Source organism: Mesocricetus auratus, unplaced genomic scaffold (assembly GCF_017639785.1).
Source record: "Mesocricetus auratus isolate SY011 unplaced genomic scaffold, BCM_Maur_2.0 Super-Scaffold_100004, whole genome shotgun sequence".
In the NCBI taxonomy this organism is placed as follows: domain Eukaryota; kingdom Metazoa; phylum Chordata; class Mammalia; order Rodentia; family Cricetidae; genus Mesocricetus; species Mesocricetus auratus.
In genome coordinates, this window is record NW_024429189.1 from 116,269,640 (window position 1) to 116,281,900 (window position 12,261).

The 12,261-nt window shown below is 47.8% G+C and overlaps 1 protein-coding gene across 2 annotated transcripts in view; it reads right to left on the minus strand.

Moving 5' to 3' along the window:
* The window catches only part of Ninl (ninein like), a 73,993-nt gene that overhangs the window by 20,517 nt on the left and 41,215 nt on the right, over positions 1-12,261 (minus strand). For both annotated transcript variants that reach the window (XM_013115160.3, XM_021228672.2), the window contains exons 8-12: positions 11,503-11,667; positions 8,928-9,064; positions 8,149-8,289; positions 3,172-3,346; positions 41-151 (exon numbers count right to left, since the gene is read on the minus strand). In XM_013115160.3, coding sequence (XP_012970614.1) covers positions 41-151; positions 3,172-3,346; positions 8,149-8,289; positions 8,928-9,064; positions 11,503-11,667 — 729 coding nt within the window. The remainder of the gene's footprint in view (positions 1-40; positions 152-3,171; positions 3,347-8,148; positions 8,290-8,927; positions 9,065-11,502; positions 11,668-12,261) is intronic.

Consider the following 12,261-nt stretch of genomic DNA (forward strand, 5'->3'; position numbering starts at 1 on the left):
GCGCACTGCTCTGAAAACCCAGAATAGCAAAAAGGTTCACCTTGTCCTTCAGCACAAACTGGAGGTCACTCTGCAGGCGCAGGACCAGCTTCTCTGAATCTGAAAGTTTTTCCACAACTTCTATGATCTCCTTCTGTAATCGGCTGTTTTCCTAGGAGATAGGCGTACATACATACAGGGTTCAGGGCACAGAGAAAGACGATGACAAGTGCCCATCTTCATATGCTGGAGGCTTGTTCCCAGCAGCATTTCTCAGAAAGAGCCCGGAGAAAGGCAGGGCATGTGGGTGCCTGCTGCCTCTGCACCAAGTAGGCAGCGTGTGCTGGTGGAAGCCACAACTTCCTACGACACATCCAACAACTCTAAGCTGATTGCTTTCCTTCTGCCATCTTTTTTTCTTACCTCCACTCTCATGTTCAGAAAGTTAAAGACTGACGCAAGAATGGCCTGGTAATGCACCATTTTTAGTTGTTTTTAAAATGATGGTTTTGAAGTTGTGTCTATATGGCTCAGAGGTCTAGCACATCTGGAGTGCTTGTCTGTAGACAAGGGCTGTGCTGAGAAGGGTCAAGACAGTGCCATCACACTAGGGTGATGTCAGTTACGTCCAGATACTCCTACTACAATGTGCAGGGACTGCAGGAAGCAGGGTGGGAGGGAAAGAGATCACAGAGATCCTTGGGCATTAGGAAAGGAGAAGCAGCTGGGATGAGAGCAACAAGAAGGCTCACAGTGAGTGCTTCTGGGAGCCAAAGGCAGGGTAGGTGCAAGGCACAGTCACCAAAACCCTAAAAGCTATGTCTGGTCCAGACTCTGAGCTCAGGCCACGGCAGGAAATGTCTAGAATATTCCTAGACCCCAGGGATGTAGCCATGCTGGCTATGGTAACTGACTCACTCTGATTTTGAGTTTGTATGACACAGAACAGAGGGGGATGGAACAAAGCCAAGACCTCTTACTTTGGGTGAGAGCATGACATCACCCTGTTCTGCTGTGGTGATTTGAATGGCTATAGCCCCCATAGACTCATGTGTGTAAATGTGTAGCCCATAGGGAGTAGCACTATTAGGAGGTATGGCCTTGTTGGAGGAAGTGTGTCACTGTGAAGATGAGCTCATATATGCTCAAGCCACACCCAGTGAGACAGTTCACTTCCTGTTGCCTGCAGATCAATATGTAGAACTCTCAGTTCCTTCTCCAGCACCATGTCTGTTTGCATGCTGCCGTGTTTCCCACCATGATGACAATGGATTAAACCTCTGAACTGTTTTCTTTTGTAAGGGTTCCCATGGTCATGGTGTCTCTCCACAGCAATAAAAACCCTAAGAAAGACAGAAGTTGGTACCAAGGACTGGGGTATTGTGATAGGACTAATCATACATTTGTTGGAGGAATCTGGACTTTGGGACTTGGGTCAGGAAAGCAATAAAATGTTTTAAGAGTTGCTTAATGGGTCATACTAGTAGGAGCATGTAGGACAGTGATGCTGAAGTTTATTTGAATTATGGGGGCCTGAGGGGAGAGGAATTTTAGTTTGTGGCCTAGAGATTGTTCTTGTGATATTTTGGTGAGCAAAGTGGCTGCCTTTGCCCTCATCTGAAAAGTCTGCCAGAGGCTAAAGTGTTGACAAAGGAAATCTTAAAAAAAGCCTAGTATAGACTGTTGTGGGGTTATTACTGGACACTCTTATACAGATTTATAATGAAAAGCAGCAAGGTGAAAAAGTAAAAATACAAAGTGTACAATTTGAGGAGAAAAGGAACACCAGAAAGTGGAATGGAACTAAGTCCTGTGTTCGAGGAGATAAACACATAAGAAATGGGATAAGTGGTGACCTCTTTATAAAGTGGCAAGATACCATCCAGCTAAGTTTCTACTTGTGAAAAGGAACTAAAGAAAAGCTTAGAGCTGGGTTTGGTGGTGCACACCTTTAATCCCAGCACTCTGAAGGCATGGGCTAGCAGATCTTTGAGTTTGAGGCCAGCCTGGTCTATAGAGCAAGTTCCAGAAGAGACAAGCTTAGGCAATGAAGGAAGCCATCAAAAACAAAAGCTGATAGATGTACTTGAACAAAGAGGTCATGTTCCAGCCCCAGCAAGCAACAGAACTAGGTAGCTTCAACATGTGGTTCTGGCTTTAGAGTCAAGGATAGAAGAAAGGGGCTATGGATTTATCCTCCATGACAATGGAAAGCTGCTGAGGCCAGGTGTGTGTCAGGGACATCCCTGAAAGGAGGCCTAGGGAGGCCATTGTGTCAAGCTGTGAAGTTGAAGCTTGTATTGCCTTGGAGATCCCAAGATGTTGCAGATGCCAGAGCTGTGAGACACCTGCCATGGAAAGCTGCTAACAGACAATGGAACCAGCCCAAGAGAAACAAGTTATGTACCAGTCAACAAAGATGAAAGGAGTTGGAGATCTGAAGAATACTTTGATATTAGACATGGAGATGCAGAGTTTGGGATTTTCCCAGGTGGTATTTGGTCTTGTTTTGGTCTAGTATATCCTCCCTTTCTTCCATTTTGGAATGATAAGGTAGATCCTGTGCCATTATATGTTGGAAGTATATGATCTGTTTTTGTATTTTGATTCTATGGGGTATTATAGTTTAGGGATTTGCATGAATCTCAGAAGAGATTTTGAACATTGTTGAGACTGTGATAGACTATGGGAACCTTAGAAGTTGGACTAAATGCATTTTGCATTGTTAAAGCTACACGCCTATGAAGATGGGAGTGGAATGTGATGGTTTGAATGGATATGGCCCCTATAGACTCATTTATGTGAATTCATGGCCCACAGAGAGTAGCACTACTCGGGGATGTGACCTTGTTAGAGTAGGTATGGCCTTGTGGGAGGAAGTGTGTCACTGTAGAGACAGGCTTTGAGGTGTCATATAAGCCAAGTCATGCCCAGTGAGACAGTTCACTTCCTGTTGCCTGCAGTTCAAGATGTGGAACTCTCAGCTCCTTCCCTAGCATCATGTCTGCCTACATGCTGCCATGCTTCCCATTATGACAATAATTGACTAAACCTCTGAACTTAAGCTAGCTCCCATTAAATGTTTTGTAAGAGTTGCCGTGGCCATAGTGTCTCTTCACAGCAATAGAAACCCTAAGTAAAATATCTGCCGACATGTGCCTTCAGTTTACAACAGGGATGCATCCCACCTACCTTCAGGGCCAAGGTCAGCTTCTCTCGGAGACTGGTCTCCTCAGCCTGGAGGCGGCCCACGTCCTGCTCCAGCACAGCTCTCTGCCTGCGGGCTTGCTCCCAGAATAGCTCCCGTTCCATCTCTACCTCTGACCGCAGGAGGCTCAGCCTTCCCTTGTACTCGTGCTCTAGGTGCCTACAACATAGCACAAAATACACAGTCCCACATGGAAGTGTCACTTTGCCTCTCTGGACACCTGTCCCCCTTTGCTGGACATTGTCAACCTGCTCAGCAGATGAACTGTGTATGCTGGCGATACACACATTGATGGGTATCTTTCCCTCATAGGCTGGAGGAGGTGACACCCAGACAAGGGAGTTGGGGTGGTATTGGACACATGGTAAATACTCAAAGCTGGGGTAAGCAAGTAGGCAGAGATCTCTGGGCAGATGCCCTGAATGTCCTCAGCCTCTCTGCCCCCAACACCCACACTGTGCCACACCACACCCAGAAGCCCTGGCCCACAGCAGCCCTGTGACAGGCCTTTGATGCCAGATGCACATCAAAGCCAGCCTCCTTCTCTAGGAACCAGGCTGCACAAAGCCTGTAGACAGTGACTTCCCAGGGGTCAGAGGAATGGGTACAGGCACTTCTCCCTCAGACTCTGCTCTCATCTTCTGCAAGTGCTGCCAACAGTGGGGAAAGTCGGGGCAAGCTTAGTCTTTCCACTCTAGCGCAGCCTCATGGAGTTTCAAGTCTAAACTTCAGGTGAGCAAGGCTCACACACAGGGGGAGGGAGGGGAGAGAGAGAGAGAGAGAGAGAGAGAGAGAGAGAGAGAGAGAGAGAGAGAGAAGGAGGGAGGGAGGGAGGGAGGGACAGAGACAGAGACAGGCAGACAGACAGACAGACAGACAGACAGAGAGACAGAGACACATACACATGCTGACCAGGTAGATCAGTTCTATATCTCAAACTAGGATCCAAAATAAGTTTGCTTTCAAAATCAACTTGGAACATCATGTTTAAGGAGGGTGGTCCTTGAGGGTAGGACTGTACCCCATATCCCTAGCATGAAGAGATCTGGAGAGGAAGCATTAATGTCTCAGTATCACACATGGAGCAGCTAGGAGCAAGCCCTGCCACGCACTCTGAACCCAACACTTGGGAGTAAAGTAAAAGTGTCATGGTTGTGTCAACCCTTTGGGCACATAAAGGGGAAAAATGACATTCAACTGACTGCACTACTTGTCTGTCTTAGTCATCTGCCATTTTTTTCTAAGTAAACGCTCTAACTTTGGACTATACCCAAAGCCTTTTTACTCTCTAACAACAGCTTCACTCTGAAAACAGACTTCATGAGCAGTTCTGAGAAGACAAGGAAATAAGAAGAGGTTCTTAGAGTAGCAAATATCAACACTTTGAAGATGATTTAGCCTGGGCCAGAGCACCATGGAAGAATTCAGAGGCTGAGAAGCCAACAGTCACCAACTACTCACAACAGCAGAAACACAACACATTCTTTCTATTGGAAACACCCTTCTGTGATAACCCAACGTGACCTGTGCCAAGGGAAGAGGTGACTGGGCATGTGCCCTGACTTCACCGCTTAGTGGGTCTCCTGTAATTGGTTTCAGTCTTATACACATGCTCCTATGATAAGGCAACAGCTCAGGCTTGACTGGAAACACTTAAAAGTAGACACCTCACTTCTAGCTTCTTTGAGAATTACCACCATCCTATCAAGACATCGGTGGTGGAAGTGAGCATGAAGCCATACTCACTGACACACTCATACCCAAGTCTCTTCTCAGATCTACACATAGCCAACAGTCTCACACACCTGTTTATCCACACTCATACAACTCTCCACAGACCTGGATTCACACACTCATTCTTACACACAGCTGCAATCAAGGCTCACATCCTCATCTCTATAATGTCAACTTGAACAAAGCCTTCCCTCAGACCTCAGAGAAGAAGGGCACATGCATAGACACAAGCCCTGTCATACCAGAGCTGGCCAGTGTGGGGCAGCACTGGTTACAGGAAGGGGGCAGAGCTCCCTTCCATAGAGCAGTTCTATAGGAACTCAAGTGCACAAGTCATGGAGAAAGGGGAGATAGTGAGTCTTCACAGTGAATCAAAGGTCACAGCTGACTCAGAGAGGTGTGGTGATATCTTCCTTGTACAAATAAAGCCTGGCCGGGCGGTGGTGGCGCATGCCTTTAATCCCAGCACTCGGGAGGCAGAGGCAGGTGGATCTCTGTGAGTTCGAGGCCAGGCTGGACCGACCGCCTCCAAAACAATACAGAGAAACCCTGTCTCGTAAAAACCAAAAAAAAAACAAAAACAAAAAAACAAAAAAACCAAAACCAAAAAAATAAATAAAGCCTGTCTGAAGGTCAGAGAATAAAGCTTGCCACCAGCTAACCATAGAGGTCTGGAGGTCTGTACAGACAGACAGGAAGTGAGGTAGGTAGGCCGAAACAGGATATAAGCAGGGAGAAACAGGAACTCACCCTTTTGTCTGCTGAGATGCTAAGGAGATAAGGTGTGGCAGTGGCTTGCTCCTTCTCTCTGATCTCTCAGCATTTTCCTCTATATCTGACTCTGGGTTTTCATTACTTACACCAATTTAAAACTCCATGAGATCTCCAGATCTCTATGGTTAGCTAGTGGCAAGCTCCATTCTCTGAACTTCGGACAGACTTTACTTGTTTTAAAGATTTATTTATTTATTATTAATACAACATCCTGCCTCCATGTATGCCTGCATGCCAGAAGAGGTCACCAAATCTCATTACAGATGGTTGTGAGCCACCATGTGGTTACTGGGAATTGAACTCAGGTCCTCTGGAAGAGCAGTCAGTGCTCTAAACCTCTGAGCCATCTCTCCAGCCCCCAGACTTTACTTGTATATGCAAGATATCACCACAGAGAGGCCTAAGAATCCACCCTGCCTGAAAAAGTGTGCAGGCTCCACTTCGACTGGTGCTTCTCAGAAGAAACAGACTATCTTTGAAATACTGCAGGACTGGCCAGGCACATTGGCCCAGGATAATATTTATAACCATAGCTACTCAGGAGACCAAGATAGGAAGATTCCAAGTGGGAGTTCGGCTGGGAAGTTTAGTAAGACTGTCTTAAAATGAAGTAAGAAGGGCTGGGAAGCTGAGTGGTGGTGCATGCCTTTAATCCCAGCACTCGGGAGGCAGAGGTAGGTGGATCTCTGTGAGTTTGAGGCCAGCCTTGTCTACAAAACTAGTTCCAGGACAGGCTTCTAAGCTACACAGAGAACCCTGTCTTGAAAAATTAAACAAAAGGAAAGAAAGGGAGGAAGGAAGGAAGGAAGGAAGGAAGGAAGGAAGGAAGGAAGGAAGGAAGGAAGACAGAAGAAGAAAGGGCTGGGATGTATCTCTGTATTACAGCACTGGCTTAGTATGCATGAGACCACGGTGTAAGACCTGGCAGAGAAGACTTGAGTTTCCACTGCATACACCCATGAGTAATTGTGGGCAAGTCATGAGCTTGCCTGACTCTCCATTTCTCTGCCTAAAATGGGATTAAGATGGGTGTTGGGGGTTAGGTGAGGCAGCATTGACACAGACAGGACCATAACAGCCTGAGAGTCCATCATCTCCTTCCTTAACCTCTGATTTTGGGTTGCTCTGCAAAAGTGCCAGGATACCTCTAGTGAAGGAAGTAATGGGCTTTTTGTTTAAACCCAGCATTAGCAGAATACAATCAAACTGATAGAAGGAAGGGACTTGCAGCTGAGGTCTAGTAGCATGGGGATCACCCTGCAGAGCCTATGGTACACCCAACACCAGCTGCCCTCAGCTACACAAGGTGCTGTCTAGGCCGCTGTGGTTCCAATCTGACCATATGCTGTTCATCCCTTGTCTCTAGGTCCATGATGATCTAATAGATCCCTGGCCAGATGGACTCAGACACTAAAGCTGCAAACAAGGCAAGTAAAGGAGGATGAAAATCCTGGTAAAATCCCCTGAACTCCCATCAAGCCTTTGTGGGAGGCTTCTTCAAGATCTTGAGTAACACTCGGGAGATATGTGACTCCAAGGTGTCACGCTGTGAAGAAGCAAGGTCTTCAAATGCCATAGGACACATGACAGGATACACAGACTCCTCAGCAGGACACATGACAGGATACACAGACTCCTCAGCAGGACACAAGACAGGATACACAGAGTCCTCAGCAGGTGGACACCCATTCCATCCCTCAGGCAGTGCAGACCACACTGAGACAAGTGGTATACTCAATGCTATGCACAAAGATGCTGGCCCACAGCGGAGGAGTTGAATGAAGGATTTAGGCACAGCAGGATTGGAACTCTAGCCTGGGGCAGGCCTTTCTCAGCCAGGTGCCCAACCCAAGATGGAGAAAAGGAAAACAACCCGCAGTGCTCTCTGGCCCAAATCATAACACAGAGCTGGGTGATTTAAAGCATCAGGCAGATGACCATGTAGCTGAGGCAGGCCAGGACCTAAGGAGCTAGAGATGCTCCTTCCATTCTGTAGCCCTAGTAATCTTCACGCCAGGCGTTTCCTCCAATGTCTGGTTAATAAACCCAAGAGGTAACTTTGTGTTTTTGATTTTGGCCCACCAGCCACCTTCTCTCACTGACCCCTACGGATCAATCCAGGTGCTGTTTCCTCCAAATCTCACCATCTTGAAATACAGGCAACTCGAGTTAAGACAGAGCCTGATAAATCCATGGACAGAGCTAGGGTTTTCCTCATGGTCACATGCACACAGGAGACACCAGGGTCACTGTACCCACATCACATAAAGTAGGACACTGCTTGTCAGATGCAACCCTTGCTTTAAAAAAAAAAGGTGGTTTCAAAAGTTGTCCCAATTTCCACTGGTTCCAGCAAAGCGGCAAGATCACGGGAGCAGGCAGCATCCCTGGCCCGACTAGGGTGGTCACTGCTGTGGCAGACTGGGAACTATAGCTGTGAGCCCAGGACCTACTTGATTTTCTTTTCCGTGAGCTGTTCCAGGGCAGAGTGGCAGTCATCCATCTCTCTCACAAAGTCCAGGTTCCTCTTCTCAGCTTTCTCCAGGTCCTGCCTCGCCTTGTCCCGTTCATGCATCAGCTGCTCCACTTGTCCTCTGCCATGGGAAGGACAGACGGGACACTGCTGTCAGCCTGACAGACTTACCTGGGCCTCACAGCCTGGTGTGACCTCCCTGCCCTACAACCACCTTCTGGGGCACTCTGCAATTGTTGGGGCCATTTTGCCAGCGTATGTGTTAAGAAAGGCCAAATAAACTTCCTCAATAGTAAGCTAAACCACATTCCAGCCATTAGGAAGTTAAGCATGGACTTCCTTTTCCTGGTGCTAGCTGTAGCCAGGGATCCCTTGGCTGTTCTCAGAAGCAGGTCCCTCTCAAACCACAGGTGTTCTGCCTCCACAACAGTGAGCCCCAGAATCAGGATGACAGTCAAGATCAAATCTTTAAACACCCTGAAAGTGGCTGAATGAGGTCCTGGACATATGGATTTCTAACCATAGCCTGTGCTTGAGGACACATAATACAAGCAGTAGCAGCAGTGACTAGCTGTGGGTCCTCAGGCCTCCTCTGCTCTGTGCATGTGAGCTCTGGTTGCAAAGGTAGGAGAGCAGGGAAGAGGCAGCCTGGGAGTCACCAGGGGAAACTCAGATGAGGCAGGGGAGGTACGACCTGAAGTTCCCAGGATGTGGACCAGACCAGCGGGACCCTATCCCCATTCCCTCGTGGGCTCTTACTGGTGGTAGTTCAGTTCCTGGCGGTAGCAGGCCAGGGCTGCCTGCTGGATGACACCATCAACTGTTAGGAGTTCATTGTCGAGGGCCCAGGTCAGCTCCAAGAGGTTCACCTTCTCATCCACACTGAAGTCCAGGCTCTAGAATCAGCAAGCCCCATGGGACAAAGGGGAGTGAGGGACTTCTCCAAAAGTACTCTCTTGCTCTGTGGCAGCTCAGGGGCCCTTACCTACAGTGGTGACTATAGCCAGCACCCACCCCTGTACTGTCTACAAGTATCTCTGGTTCTTGGGGTGCTCCTTCTCAATCCCAGTAGTTCAGCTGGGCTCTCAACAGTGGGCTTCCCCATCATGCTGTGGTTCCTAAGACACCTTCTCATTGCTGGGTACAGCACAAGATGGACAGAATTCTTCTACCTAAACAATGTATACAAGATGCAGTAAGGAGCACCTCATCTCAGCACATCACATGAACTGAAAGGAGAACTGAGGAACGGGGTCCATTCCCCTCTGAGACCAAGAGTTTTACATACTTTTGTAAGCCTGTGGATGCCCCATGTGGGAACCTGAGTTTGAATACCTAGAACACAGGTAAAGCTTGGTGCCATAGCGCCCATCTGTAATGTCAGCACTCTCACGGTAAGATGAAAGACAGGCAGGAGGATCCTTGGAACCTCACAAGTCAGTTAGCCTGGCATATGCACTGATAGACAACAGAGCTGGTCTCAAACAAAACAGAAGGCAAGGACTACACCTGAGGTTGTCCTCTGACCTCCACACATGTCCACACACACATGCACGTAAAAAAAAAAAACAAAAACAAAAAAAAAGAATAAAGCTGGCTCATGCTTCCATTCCTAGAACTCAGAGCAGAAACTTTTTCAAAAGGTAAAATATACAGGCAGGAATCAACTACACAGAGCAACATGACCATAAGCACAGTGAAGCTGATACCTTATATATGCTGAGGAAAAACCTACCTGTCCAATAGCAATAGCAACAGCAAGGAAGGGCTGCATAGTTTAGTGGTACACTATGATACCAATGCCGAAAAAATAAACTAGAATATATAAACACACTCACTTTACTGTGCTGGGAAAAGTCCACAATAGGCTCACGGCACACAGGTTCATGTGCACATACATTCAAAAGGAAAAACCCACAATAGGCTCACGGCACACAGGTTCATGTGCGCATGCATTCAAAAGGAAAAACCCCACAACAGGCTCATGGCACACAGGTTCATGTGCGCAAACATTCAAAAGGAAGCCAGTTGAGTTCTTCCTCAGATGCCATCCATCTAGATTTTTCTTCCTTCCTTCCTTCCTTCCTTCCTTCCTTCCTTCCTTCCTTCCTTCCTTCCTTCCCTCCCTCCCTCCCTCCCTCCCTCCCTCCTTCCTTCCTTCCTTCTTTCTTTCTTTCGCTTTTGTTACTTTGAAACAGGGTGTTTTCTGCCAAAGTAGGTTAAGCTGGAAGGCACTGAGCCAAAACCCAGTCTTGTCTCTGCCTTATCAGGGCTGGGATCGCAAACACTCAGCCTTTCATGCATTTGTAGCAAGTAATTTGCCAACTGAGTCATTTCCCCAGGCCAAGCTGTGACTAAAAATTACTATATTAGAATTTTAATTATGTGTATGTATGTGTGTCTGTGTGTGTACACCTGAGTGGGGTGCCAGTGGAGACCAGAGACATGAGATCCCGTAGAGTTGCAATTACAGGCACTTGACATGGGTGCTGGGGACTGAATTTGGGTCCTCTGCAAGAGCAATAGGCACTTTTAATCACTGAGCTATCATCTTAATCCAAATTGTGATTTGTTTTCAAACAATGGAAAGGAAAATTTGGAAAGGAAGCTAAATCTAGTCTGTAATACTTCACCCCTGCCCCTGCCAACCTCATCGAGCCTGACTCAACTGCCCCGGGGCAGAACTCTATATAAACAACAAATGTGACTCAATCAAACCTATAGAGCAAGATTGAGCCCATCTGTGTGAAGCCCACCACCTCTGCTCAGTGAGGCACTCTGGTTCACTGTGGCCTCATCAAGGCTGACTGACAGTGTTAACTAAAGGTCCTCTTAGCACAATGAAGCTGCATGACTTCCTTCTTTTTTTCCTTGGTTTTTCGAAATAAGGTTTCTCTGTGTAGCTCTGGAGCCTGTCCTGGAACTAGCTCTTGTAGACCAGGCTGGCCTGGAACTCACAGAGATCCTCCTGCCTCTATCTCCCGAGAGCTGGGATTAAAGGCGTGCGCCACCACTGCCTGGCGTGACTTCCTTCTTCTGGGTGACAATCGGGGCTGTTGTGTATGACACTGGAACTTATCTTGGAATGCACAGTTCCAGACTGTTTTCTCCATAAAGTTCCCAAATTAAAATTTCCTACATTTTAATTGCAAAACTTGATGGAAAAACGTTCCTTTTGGGGTTCCCCTGCACGGGGTGGGGGCTCATCAGCACACAGCACATGCTCTGCTGCATTTACCCTCAGTGGACACATGGCCTCTCATGTCCCCTGCTCAGCCCCACAGTGTCTCAGGCCCCACCCAACAGGGCAGCCACAAAGCAGTGAGTTCCAAACCTGCAAGATCTCCCTGCCGTTCTGAATCCCCTCCTGGGCCCATGTGGAGATGACTTGCTCTGGGAAGGCAAAACCACTGCCATCATCGACACTGGAGAACAGGCGCAGGCCTGAGCACACGGACACGAGGGACGAGGTCGTGGTTGTGTGGCAGCCGTTCTCCTCCTGCACATCAGGAAGGAAGATGCCCTGAGCATTCAGGTGTCTTGAGGCTGTAGTATCTACCTTCTAACACACGTCTCACCTTGTAAGCCTGTGTTTGGTATTTTGCCTTCTCATCCAGGCTTAAAACAAGAGAACACATACCTGCGATGATCCAAGCCCCCTTCCCTCAGGAAGAAGCATGACACAGTCCAGAATTTACCTGGGATCCCATTGGTTCTGCAGGGGACAGAAGTGAGACTGCACCCAGTCTTGCAAGGATCCCTGGACACTTGCTCTTATGGATCATGGCCCTCACACCTGTTAGGCCTGAGTCAGCTCTGGCCAACACATCATCATGTAAAGAAGACCCACAAAGGGATCTGGCCATTTCGCCCTATGTTAAGAAAGTGCATGTACTAGGAAAAGCCAGGCTGAGAAAGGAAATGACAGACAGGCTCAAGAACAAAGGGCAGGATAGCCCAAGCAGAACCCCACATTTCCCAGAACTCTGAGCGCCACAGCCCAGTGCTAAACAGTACTAGGGAGGTTTATGGGACAGTAAGGAAATCTCCCAGAGGGAAAACTGCCTGTGAGGCTTCTCTACTACCTGAACAC